The sequence below is a fragment of the Brassica napus genome, chromosome C2, assembly GCF_020379485.1.
Source record: "Brassica napus cultivar Da-Ae chromosome C2, Da-Ae, whole genome shotgun sequence".
NCBI classification, from domain to species: Eukaryota; Viridiplantae; Streptophyta; class Magnoliopsida; order Brassicales; family Brassicaceae; genus Brassica; species Brassica napus.
The window spans coordinates 9430307-9443379 of NC_063445.1; the positions used below are offsets into that span (position 1 = coordinate 9430307).

The 13073-nt window shown below is 39.6% G+C and overlaps 3 protein-coding genes across 3 annotated transcripts; 2 read left to right on the forward strand and 1 right to left on the reverse strand.

Annotated features, from left to right (window-relative positions):
• Nucleotides 1-5285: 5285 nt before the first annotated feature.
• Nucleotides 5286-6542, reverse strand: LOC125582150. The gene is made up of 2 exons (XM_048748697.1): nucleotides 6473-6542; nucleotides 5286-6370 (listed from the first exon to the last, which is right to left on the reverse strand). The coding sequence occupies exons 1-2, from the start codon at nucleotides 6540-6542 to the stop codon at nucleotides 5286-5288; spliced, it is 1155 nt and encodes a 384-aa protein (XP_048604654.1).
• Nucleotides 6543-6942: 400 nt separating this feature from the next.
• Nucleotides 6943-9452, forward strand: LOC106377856. The gene is made up of 2 exons (XM_048748699.1): nucleotides 6943-7030; nucleotides 8474-9452. The coding sequence occupies exons 1-2, from the start codon at nucleotides 6943-6945 to the stop codon at nucleotides 9217-9219; spliced, it is 834 nt and encodes a 277-aa protein (XP_048604656.1). The 3' UTR covers nucleotides 9220-9452.
• A 328-nt stretch (nucleotides 9453-9780) lies between these two features.
• LOC106380886 (cleavage and polyadenylation specificity factor subunit 6-like) lies at nucleotides 9781-12722 on the forward strand. Its single transcript, XM_013820726.3, has 2 exons — nucleotides 9781-11926; nucleotides 12140-12722. Exon 1 carries the CDS (start codon nucleotides 9969-9971, stop codon nucleotides 11922-11924), a length of 1956 nt encoding a protein of 651 aa, XP_013676180.1. The 5' UTR covers nucleotides 9781-9968; the 3' UTR covers nucleotides 11925-11926; nucleotides 12140-12722.
• The last annotated feature ends 351 nt before the right edge of the window (nucleotides 12723-13073 follow it).

Sequence of the window (13073 nt, forward strand, 5' to 3'; positions counted from 1 at the left end):
CTAACTAACCACGTTATAAAATCAAATTATACTTAAATAGTGTTTACTATACACAGAAATGAACACGCATAAGTAATTTTAAAAATTTTCAAAAACGGTTTTAATGCTTTCCAAAATCTAACCCTAAGAACACATACAATACTACAACATATGTTGATGAAACATAAACTAAAGAATATCATGACTCACTACTTTCACTCATCTATGCTGAAAACAATTGAAATTTGTTATATCTTAATTTATACCTCCTAAGACATATGTTAATTACATAATTCCCATTTTTCACTTATCAAAATATTTTTTACAAAATTTTTAAATTATGTTTAAGACTAACTGTCCAGACGACTTTCAGTTAAGTCGTCCGGACGACTTATTTTCAAGTCGTCTAAACAGACGACTTGCGAGGGGTAGAAACGTAAAAAAAATTCCGTTTTTTTGTTTGGTCACAAGGGGATAGTTGTAATTTCAATAGCCTTTTAGGTTACTTTTGTCTTTGACCCAAGTTGGGGTATTGTTTTGGGTTTGACTCCAAGTTTTGAGTCACACTTGGCAATTCTCCCTTGAAAATAAGTATAGTTGATTGTTGTATGAAATCAATCAGTAAACTACTAAGAATTTTAGTTTAATCAATGCTTGAAATGGCATAATTTATTTTTCAAACTCGTGAAACAAATGAATGTTTTGTATCCAATGTCTAACCTGAGATGTTAAAATGTAAATCCTATTACGCATTTGATAATAAATAAATACATACGAGGACTTGAGTGCATAGAGACTCAAAACTGTTGTTCTTCAGAAAAATATTAAATATCCACTGGAATAACGCTTTTTGACAAAATAAACAAAAAAAATCCGTTGAACTGATAACTTTTGCTGACGTGGGAACATCTCGTCCCGTAGTGGATAAAAGCATGTAAATTATCCATTCGAAACAGATCCCATGCTACTCGCCGTCTCGCTCCCATCACCACCTACTCTGCTTACCAATTTTAGTGTGTTTTCTGGCACAATAAATAATCAATACTATCAGGTATAATATCCATGTAAAATTATTGTTTCCCTATTTATATTTTCGTTAGGGACGATGAGGTTAAAGCATGGGTCCACGTTATGTCGCGTTTCAGTCTCCTACTCGTCAAGTGGCAAAACTATACTTGATTTATTCGAACGTGAAGTAGATGACAAGATTTTCGGTTAGTTAAGTTTCATAGTTTGGACATAGCAGGATATTAGGTGCTTGTTTTGATTTATGGTGTCGCTTGTATCTGCAAGGACATATTTCTTTAAGCGATTGTTAGAAATATTAGGTATGTGGTGTTATCCTCAATTTTATAGCAAAGGAATGTGATTTTTGTTGTTGTTTTCTTGAATGTACATTTCAGTTTGAGCACATAGGGCTATCAAGGGTTTGTTAAGATAAGTCGTAAGTGGAATAGTATTCTGTTACTTGTGATGGAGATGGGAAAATTCGAACCATGCATGAACATCGATCCATGCGTGCAACAAATCTAAGAGCTTTAGTTAAAACATTTTATTTATCAAGTTTCCATTCGTCTGTGAATTGGTTATAACAATCATTAAATTAGAAAAGCGTTTTTCGTGAGTGACTCAGTGCTATCCAATTTAATATGGAAACTTAAGATAGTTTTTAAAAAGGTACAAAACAGACGACTTAAGCTTTGAATAGTGACCTATGAATGAAGAGAAACATTCGGTTTTTTATCATTCATAAAAAATATCACTATTCACAAGAATAATTTTTTTTCTCTCATTACTTGATAAATTTTAAAAAAAAAAACATTCTTTTTCATTTCTGCTATTTTATTCATCTACTTTTTTTTTCTATTCGTTCCTCTTGTTCCCAGAAAAATTATCAGCCGAGCCTTTGCGAATCATCAACAATGAGAAACCATGTTGAATTTCTCGATTATTGAATGACTAAAAGTCTTTTCTATTATGAGAAATCTTCGAAGGAGTTAACGACCTTAGATAGAAATGTGAAATATAAATCATTTGTGATGATCATAGAATAGAATGGAAAGTTGTGACAAATAAAAAATATAGAATGGAAAGCAGATGGTGCTTCAAGAAGAAGCTGTGAATAGGAACTTTCACGTGGCAACTTGGACTACTGACCAACTTGGTTTAACTGGTTAAAATCAGCCGTGGCTCTAGCAGCATCAATTGTTTCTGTTGTATTCAATGGAGAAGAACGGGTTCTCTTTTCTCTACTCCATTTACTCGTCCAGATGACCTCAAATGCCGGGGAAGGGAGCCTGTCCCAGGGCAGGAAATGACTCAAGCCATGTTTGATGAGAGTTGTTTGGATGGCCACGGTCCGATGGTTCAGCTGACTGCTTATATAGAGACAATGTAAGGAGGTTTTGGGAACAACAACGTAAACCCGTTACGCAGACTATGTAAGTATCTAATCAGGTTTGTAAGGGAAAATCGCATTTTAAACCTTGAGAGTGTCACATTTTCGCAGTTTAAACACCGAACGTTTTTGACTAGCACTTTAAACTTTGAAAGTGACATTTTTATCATAACAGACCTCCAATGAGGTTTACTTGTTTACCAAGTCAACGAGGTGACCTATACTGTTTATTTTGTGATGACGTGTTGGTTTTTTTTTAAAATAAAAATAAAATACATAGAAAATTCGAAAAAATCGATTTTTTTGAAAAATTAAAAAATATAAAAATAACATTTCAAAATTAAAAATAAAATAAAATATTTTTTAAAAATTAATCCAATTATAAACCAATAAATATATATATAATATAATAACTTGAATGGTGATACTAGATTATGTTTTTTTGGTTTTTGATTTTTTAAAAAATTTTGATTTATTAATACTTAACTTATTAAATTTTTGTGAAACTAGAAAATATCTCAAACACCACTTAAAATGTTTTTGACCTTAACTAAAATATTGTAAGTTAGTTTGAGAAATAATTAAGAGATAGAGAGGTATGTCTTTAGATTTGTATATGTTAGGTTTTGGTATGAGTGGAGCTTCTTCTTTTTTGATAACTGTAAATTATATTTTCAAAATAAAATTGGTTACATGAGCTTCAATAGCAGAGTACTTCTATGGCCAAAAAAAGTTAAAAACCAGTGAGAAGCTAAGAGTTTGGTGCATCAAATTTTTAGCTAAGGTTAGCTATACTTGAACTATAAGGAGAGTAAGGTTGTACACCCCTTGTTGCGTCGTCTTGCTAGAAGAATGTCCTTCGTAACCCTGTCAATCCTGTTGAAGATAGCTAGGGGCGGTGATGGAGGTCTTCCATGTTTCCGATCGTTTCTTTCTCTCCATATGTGATAGACTGTAGCTTGACAGACAATTAAACTGAGAAGCCTTCTCCTTGGTGACCATCTCTGCTGGAGAAGCCACCCGATCATCGTTTGCCAAGAGGTAAAGAAGGTACGTGGAGCTCCCAACCTCTGTTTCACACGATCCCATATCTCCACTGCAAACCTGCAATGCAAGAGCAAGTGATCCCTAGTTTCCACATCAATGGAGCAAAAAGTACATGTTCCAATATCCATCAAACCCCATTGCACCAGTCGCTCATTCACTGGCAACCTATCAAGGTTAGCCACCCAGAAGTTAAAGGCATGTTTAGGAACCATGTTTTTGAACCAAACCACTTTTGACCAATCCTTAGCTGCAGCTCTTGGCCGGAGAAATTCCCATGTTTCCTTTGTAGAGAAGCCACCTGAATTATTTTCTGGAGGTCCCCAATAGAAAGTGTTCGGCTCTGTTGCATTTGACCTTTGGGTCAAAACTCTTAACGTTGCTCTTAGGAGGGAGATGTTTTGATTACGAGATCTAGAGGGAGCTTGCCAGTCCCTGACCAATAGGGCATCAGCAACGGAATAATGATCTTGAATTCCCATTAGAAGAGGTCCATTGGTGCCAATATACTGGAACATGGGACCATGAATAGACCAATTATCATACCAGAAGCTTATTCTGCTACCGTCACCCACTCTACAGCTCAGAAGCTGACCCGCTAGAGGTCTGAGAGATAAGAGTGTCTTCCAGATCCACGAGTCTGAGGCCTTCACCTCTAGAGACCAGAAATTCCGTCGTTTGAGCTTGTGCTCTTTCATCCAAGCGACCCACAAAGAAGTGATTGAAGCAAAGAGAAGCCATATGAGCTTGAGGTTAAGTGCTTTATCCCATAACCCAAAATCCCTCAATCCCAAGCCACCTTCTGATTTTCGTAGGCAACAAGACTGTCATGAAACTTTGGCTGCACATCGTTTTTGAATCACCCGACCATAAGAACCGATTACACAAAGACTCGATTTCCTTCAAGCATCCTTTAGGTAGACAAAAGGCAGTGAACCAAAAATTTACAAGACTGTATATTACTGATGATATCAACTGGAGCCTTCCAGCAAAGGAGAGACATCTTACTGTCCAACTGTTGAGCTTTGCCTTGATTTTGTCTGTAAGAGGAGAATATTCGGACTTTCTCAGTTTCCTGTGCATAAATGGGAGGCCCAAGTACCTGATGGGAAGAGAACCCCTTTGGAAACCAAAAATATCCAGAGCTTCTGTTTCCTCGGGGTTCAGTCCCGCCAAAAATAAGTATGTCTTATCTCTGTTCATACGCAAGCCAGATAACTCTTTGAAATTATCAAGAGTGGACGAGATTCCTTGAAGAGACGCTGCTAGCCCATCAAACAGTATAATCACATCATCCGCAAAGGCCAGATGAGTTACCTTAGGATACCTTCCCAACGGATGGAAACCAATAACCCTTGAATCAAATTTTGCAGATAGAAGGTTTGAGAAGGCCTCCATAGCAATGACAAACAACGAAGGGGAAAGCGGGTCGCCTCGCCTTGACGCAAGCCTCTGGTACCTTTAAAGAACCCGCATAGCTCCCCATTAACATTAATAGAGAAGGAAGTCGTCGTCAAGCATTGAGAGATCCAGTTAATGAAAACTGGAGGGAAATCAGCTGTTCGAAGAATCTGGATAATGAAATCCCAATTTACAGAGTCGAAGGCTTTCCTCAAATCAACCTTCAGAAGACCCCTTTTAGAGATATCAGCTCTGTTGAAACCTTGGACCATCTCAGTAGCAAGTAGTACATTTTCCACAAGCAGTTTGTCTTTGATGAAAGCTGATTGCGTGTTAGATACCATAGTTGGTGTAATGTCTTGCAGTCTACGGGCCAAAATCTTGGAAATAACCTTGTAAACCACATTGCATAGAGAGATTGGTCGGAAATCTACAAGTCTGTCTACACCCACTCGCTTCGGGATCAGAGATATGACGGTACAGTTCCATTGCTTCGTAGTTTACCTGATTTGAAAAATTCCAAGACTGCTCTTGTAAGATCCAGGCCAATCACATCCCAAGTTTTCTTGTAAAATTCTCCGGTATATCCGTCAGGGCCTGGCGTTTTGTTGCGAGGTAAGGAGAAGATCTCATGCTTAACATCTTCTGCAGTAACCGGAGCTTGGAGAAGGGCTTTCATGGAGTCGGAACATCTGAAAGAGGTGGGCTCGGTAATTTGATCCAGAGAGGCAAGGGGAAGAGGTTGAGTCTCAGCTCCAAACAAATCCTCATAGAAAGACACACAATGAGATTTGATGTCCAGAATAGATGATAATCTGTTTCCTCCTACATCGATCAGGTAGTGTATTTGATTTAAGGCCCGTCGAGAAACCACTATTATGTGAAAAACAGGCGTGTTCGTATCTCCATTTTCCAGCCAATTCACCCTTGATCTTTGTTCAAGAAAGCACTCTTCAGCAAGTGCTAAAGTAACCCATTTTTTGTGGGCTTCCTTTTCGCAAGAAGCTAAGAGGGGAGTTGGATCCGCCATAAGCTGGTTTTGGTAGGACACAAGATGTGAATGTGCCTCTTTCACTCTTTCCTCGAGATCCGAAAAATGCTCTCTATTAATATCCATTATCTCCTTCTTCAGAAGTTTTAACTTCAGTGAGAGCGAGTACATTGCCGACCCTATAACATGCATTTCCTGCCACTGCATAGCAATCCTGGGAAGGAAGTCCGGATGATAGAACATAAAGTGGAAAACCATAAATTGTTTTTTTGTCTTAACTCTATCTCCAAGAATCAAGCAGCTAGGAGAGTGATCTGAGAAATCAGGACTACCAAAGTGAGCAAAAGACGTAGGGAACTTAAGCTGCCATAGATCATTAATCAGGATACGGTCCAGTTTCTTGGCAATAGGAGAAACAACTTGTTTATTCCACCAAGTGAATTCACTTCCTCTGATTGAGAGATCAAACAAACCAGAATACTCTACACAGTTCCTGAAATCCGCAATTCCGCTCGAGATTCTAGAGCTACCACTTGAGTTCTCAGTAGGGTTCAACACTTGATTAAAATCCCCCAATGTTGCTTACGGTTTCCCATGGATGATCGGATCCCTAGCCAGACAATTAATCTCATCCCAAAGATGTTGTCTACCATACTTACAATTGAGCCCATAAATGTAAGAAACCACTACCTCATCAGTGGTGTTAGGAAGTTGGACAAGGTAAGTCATCATCTGGCTCGACTTTGAGTGGATGGTTAGGTTGATTGCAGGGTTCCAGGCGACCCAAATCCTGCCTAAATCCGCAAATTCATAGTTTGTTGAGTAGTTCCATCCCGGAAAAATGTTATTTAGAAACCGCTGAGACTTGTGAGCTTTCACTTTTGTCTCTATTATACTCCCAAAATACGGCTTGGACTGCCGTAGCCATTTCTTGAGATTAGATCACTTTAACTTGCTATTTATTCCTCTAACGTTCCAGAAGAAGGAGTCGACTAACATGATTTATGATGATTTTTTGGGGTACTACCCCTCGGCTTTTTCTCATACCGTCACTTTTTCTTCGAGACAACATCAATAAACAGAGAATCTGGGACTGTATTATCCTCTTCTCTTGTTGGATTATCAGAGGATGACTCAGAAGATGAAGATTCAGCACCAGTCTCAAAATCCGATTCAGAGGACTTCTCTTCTTCTGAGGAAGGAGCAGTTGAGGCTGGGTCATGTTGAATTGCTCTAGAAATCTTCTTCTTCTTTCTAGAGGAGCCAACATCATCTAGGAAACAGTTTCTACTAGATGCCCTTTCTTCTTTTCAAAGTTTGATTGGTTATTTATTTAACATATATTTTAGTTTCTTAGATAAGTAACATATATTTTAGTTTCTCTAAAGTTTGATTAGTTATTTATTTAATTTCAAAGTTATTTACTATTTTTAAGAACTTCACTTATAAGTTAATTTCTTTTTTAACAAACTTAAAATTACTAAAATAAATATCATTTTAATAAATAATACCAATAATAGGATTAATTTTGAAAATTTAACAAGTTAAGTATTAATAAATCAAAATTTTTTTAAAAATCAAAAACCAAAAACCAGAATCTAGAATCACCATTCAAGTTATTATATTATATATACTTATTAGTTTATAATTGGATTAATTATTAAAAATATTTTTTTTATTTTTAATTTTGAAATGTTATTTTTTATATATTTTTTTTGAAATTTTAGATTTTTTTTCAATTTTTTCAATTTTTTTTGATTTTTTTCGAATTTTCTATGTATTTTATTTTTTATTTAAAAGAAAAAAGAAAATAAAAAATCGACATGTCATCACAAAATGAACAGTTTGACCTTGAAGGTTGTTATAATAAAAATGTCACTTTCAAAGTTTAAAGTGCTAGTCAAAAACGTTTAGTGTTTAAAGTGCGAGAATTTCTCGTGACACTATTAGAGTTTAAAATGCGATTTTTCCTATTAGTTAATGACTTGGAGTTTCTAGCAAATAAATTGTCATTTGATTTGTTTATTTCCTTAATAATGTTGGTTGAATTTGAAGAACTTTAAAACATTTTATTTATCAAGTTTCTATTCGTCTGTGAATTGGTTATAACATTTTCATTAAATAAGAAAGCTGTTTTCACGACTCTATGTTATCAAATTTCACATGAAAAGTTAAGAATACCCAGAACATAGCTTTAAATAAATGGTTTTAATTTGACATTATTACATGATATTAATCTCAACCGAAAACATGTATTTTAAAGACTAACTGCAAAGAAATGTTAAATAAGTATATGTGGATGTTCTGAATGAAACTTAATTACTGTCATCTTCTGAAATTGAATTTTGCATTTACAGTTTTAGGATCTCCTATCAACTTCTCAAGACATTTTAAACCCCAAAAAGAAACTCCTCAAAACACTATTGATTGATACAAAAAATGTAAAAATTACATATCGAAATGAAGAATCAAAACTAGACAAAAATGTCAAATATTTTTCTCCTATAGAACCAAGCCGGCACCCAGGATCAGCAATGCGCAAAGAACATCGTGTTGAACGGAATTAGAAGCCGACTTTTCTCCGGCAGGAACCGCAGCAGTCTCCGGCGCCAAGTCTGCCGTCGCTGGTGCCGAACTACTCACCGGTCGACGCCCGTAAGGAAATATTTCAGGCGCATTGGCCGGGGTGGAGGGAATACCAGGGGTTGTTACCGGCGATGAGATCTCCGGAGCATCGGCTGAGGCTGAGGGCTGGTTCGCTGGAGCAGAGGCAGGCGATTCTATAGAGGCAGCGGGACTCGAGACTGGAGCAGCGATGGGAGACTTTACTGGGATCGTAGTTGGAGGGGAAGCAGGGCTATTCGCCGGAGTAGAGACTGGACTCCTGGCGGCAGAGGGAGAAGAAACAGGGGAAGTCGCCGGAGCAAAAATAGGAGACTGCAAAGGAGACGCAATGGTCGGTGAGGAAACAGGGGGAGTTGCTGGAGGAAAGTCACGGGCTTTTGAAGGAGACGCAATGGTCCGGGAGGATCTAGGGGAAGTAACTGGAGCAAAAACAGGGGATTTAACAGGAGTTGCAATGGTCCGAGAGGTTCCAGGGGAAGTCGCCGGAGAAAAAACAGGGGATCTCGGCGGAGCTGCAATAGTCGGAGACAAAACAGGAGACTTTCTCGGAGAAGAGCGAGGGGATTTCGCAGGAGTCGAGGTGGTCGGAGAGGAAACAGAGGAGCTCGTCGGCGTAAAAACAATAGATTTCACAGGAGTCGAAACTGTCCGAGAAGAATCTGGGGCTTTCGCTGGAGACGTCGCAGGTGTCATCGGAAAATGTGCGGCGGGGGAGTCATGGTTCGCCGGAGGAAGTAGAGTGGGTGTTCGAGATAAACTCGGAGACTTCGCAGGAGGATAACTGCGATGTGGTTTCGCAGGGGAGTGCACCGGAGGACTCGCCGGAGGGGGTTGTCTCTCAGCGAGTCTGGGCGATTGAACGGGTGCATTGTCGGCTTGTACATTACCAGAAATGGAAAGTGAGAAAACAAATAAAGAAAGTAGGACAAAACGATTCATCGTTTTCTTTTGTCGTCTCGTCTCTGAGAAAAAAAATAAAGAATTAAGAGTGTTCGCAAGTAATAAATGGATTTTTCTATAGAACACGAAAAGTTGTGAATTGTTATACCCGAGATATATGACCGTTGGAGGCGGAGGAGGCGCCTGTAAGTTGACCGGCTGTAGTAAGTGTAGTAGCCGTTAACCGGAAGAAGGAAACCGGTTACTATTAGACTACAGAAAGTTTAACTAAGAGAGGCTCAGACGACGTGTCGTTTATTAAATTCTCAAAGCCTAGACGATAAGTAGTTTGCGCTTGCCCTCCAAATAGGCCCATTTAAAATCTAAACCCAGAGAGAGTGATGCTTGTAGTAGCCCATTAAACATGCGAATGTTGAATGATTTATAATGCGCTTTTTCACGGCGTACGTTAGCAATATTACTTGGATGATCCTAGAAATTTCACAAAGGGTGAAATATTAGGGTTTCTAGCTTCCGGGGACGAAGATTCTGGAATCGCTTTTGCTCATTGAGGTTTGTTCATGCTCGAGTGAGCTTTAAGCTTAGCGGTATTCTAATTTGAAAATACGATTGAAAGGAAGGATCTTTACTATGGATGAGAGAGATGGGAGAGATGAGATGGAAACATTCCATCAAAACGAGGCGATCTCTGCCGTCGCAGACGATGGTTTTACGGCGGAGGAAGAGGACGACGACTATGATGATCTTTACAACGACGTTAATGTCGGAGAAGGGTTTCTTCAGTCTGTTAAAAAGAACGACGAAACGGGATCAAGAGACGAGGAGAAGGAGGAGGTCAAAACCGAGGGTGAAGAAGATAGGGTTGAACCAGTTTTAGGTACGTCGGAAGCTGAGGTCTCGATCCCTGGTTTGGTTGGTGAGAGCGTTGCCGTCAAAGAAGAGCCTGAAGCAGAATCAGAAGCAGGAGAAGGAGGAGGAGAAAGTGGAAATGGAGCTCAAGAGCTTAAGGTAAGTGATGTTAGTCTTAAGGCCAATAATGTTGAGGCTCCTAAAGGAAATATTGTTTTGCCACCACCGCCTAGCTTAGGAAATAACGAGAATTTGATGAGACCTGTGATGGGAAATGCTAATGGCGTGGCTCCTTCTGGACCTGGTAGTAACATGGCCGGGAACGGAGCTATCATTCATATGCCTGGTGTTGTTAATGGTGGGGGAACCGGTGGTGGTGGAGCTTTTGTTTACGTTGGGGATTTGCATTGGTGGACGACTGATGCTGAGCTTGAGGCAGAGCTGTGCAAGTATGGTGCAGTGAAGGAGGTTAAGTTCTTCGACGAGAAAGCTAGTGGGAAGTCGAAAGGTTTTTGTCAAGTGGAGTTCTATGATCAAATGGCAGCTACTGCTTGCAAAGAGGGGATGAATGGGTATGAATTCAACGGTAGGCCTTGTGTTGTTGATTATACTTCTCCGCATTCGGGCAAGAGAATGGGGGAGGCACATGTGAATAGGAACCAACAGGTGCAGTCTGGATTTTCACAAGCTAAGAAAGGAGGCACTGCTGATTCTCCGATTAAACCCCTAGCGACCACCAACAGCAATAATAACGTCGGGAGTTTCCAAGGTGGGGAAAATAGAGGATTTGGCAGGGGTAATTGGGGTAGAGGAATGGGTGGTAGAGGACCAGGTGGTCAGATGAGGAATAGGCCTGGTGGGATGGGTGGAAGAGGTTTTGGTGGAGGTGGGTTTGGTCAAGGAATGGGCACAGGGCCTCCTATGAACATGATGCATCCTCAGTCAATGATGGGGCAAGCTTTTGGTGGACCCATGGCGAGAATGGGTGGCTATGGAGGATTCCCTGGGGCTCCAGTTCCTCCGTTTCCTGGGCTTATGACTTCTTTCCCTCCTGTTGGTTTACCTGGAGTGGCACCTCACGTGAATCCAGCGTTTTTTGGAAGAGGGATGCCGATGAATGGAATGGGAATGATGCCTAATGCTGGTGTTGATGGAGGACATAATATGGGAATGTGGGATCCCAATAATGGAGGATGGGGTGGCGGTGAAGATTTGGGTGGTGGGAGAGCTGCGGAATCGAGTTATGGGGAGGAACCTGCATCAGATCATCAGTATGGCGATCGTCCAAATCATGTGAAGGAAAAGGAAAAAGGTTCAGAAAGAGAATGGTCTGGTTCATCCGATAGAAGGAATCGTGAGGATAAAGATGCTGGTTACGAAAGGGACATACCGAGGGAGAAAGATGTTCATGGTTATGATTTGCCGGAGAGAAGGCATCGTGATGATAGAGACAGTGGTCGTGAGCGTGAGAGGGAACATCATCATAAGGAGCGTGAACGCTCCAGGGATCGTGACAGAGAAAGGGACAGAGAGAGGGATCGTCATAGAGAAGAACGAGAAAGATATGGTGGTGATCATCGTAACAGACTCAGGGAAGAACTGGAGCATGATGATGAGTGGAACAGAGGTCGATCGTCCAGAGGACACAGCAAATCACGGTTGTCTCGGGAGGATAACCATCACTCAAGATCAAGGGATGCTGATTATGGGAAACGAAGGCGGCTTACAACTGAATAATGGTATCTTTCATTCCTCATGTAAATTATACCATTCTTTTTCATGTTTTTAAGACATGGCTAATTACAGGTCAGATGAGTTTGTAGACTAAAAGTTAGCTGTCTGCATGGACATGTTACTGTCTCATTGTCTAAAACTAGTGTATGCACTCTTACAACAATTTTTCGAGTTGATACTAATCATTGTGGTGTATACGTTTGCATCGTTCTTTGCAGACTATGGTTCCTGCTGTCTTCTTAAATTCACAGCGTTATGGGGTAGACTGACTTTGTGAGCTCCTCCAAAAATCTGAAGCCTTGTAACACAGTAACAGAAAGAAGTCTCTCACTGGTGAGATCTCTTCTTCAACTCAGCTTAGTTAAGTGGAAAGAAACTCGGCAAACGTTTGCCTTTTAAGTTCTAAGACACCTTACCTTTTACCATTTTTATGTGAAATTTCTAAGACCAATGTGTTGTGGTGATGCTTTGGCCTTTCGAGTGTCCATCCAATTGTGTTTAGATCTTATTCTAACTGTTCCTGAACTTTGTTGTTCTGTAGTTGTATTAGTTGTAGCCAAATAGTTAGCTTGGCCAGTACTACTGATCTCGTTTCTCCATGTTTTAGCCATCTGAGTTGTATTCTTCTGGTCATGGAAAGAAACATGACAAATGTAACAGCATGTGCATCCTTTGGGGATTGTATTTTTGTGATTTCCGAAAGTGATGTGGTAGATCATTTTTTGTTCTTATTGTTGTAGAGGATTCCTCTTGATAGCTCCTTGTTCAAGTATCTACATAATAGAAATTCAGATTTATCCACGTTTTTGTAGCTATTATTTACACATACTCATCAATGGCATAATACCATATATTTTCTCCTTTTCAATAGCACTGGCCAAGTTAATTCTTCCTTGTTCTGTCATACTCATCCATTGCTTGAATCATTAGAATAGGTTTCTATTAGTTCTACTTTCTTGTTTGCTTGAATGTGTCCCTTCTCTCTGCAATCCATGAATGCGGCACCGCTCAGCTTGGTCTTTGTTTGGCTGTAAAGATAATGTCAACATCGGTGGTCTCTCCTACACCGATGGGCATAGTGTAGAGAACAGCTTGAAAGTGTTAAATCGTTTCGAATTTGAACAAAATGCCTTAAAAAGAAAACCTAAAAAT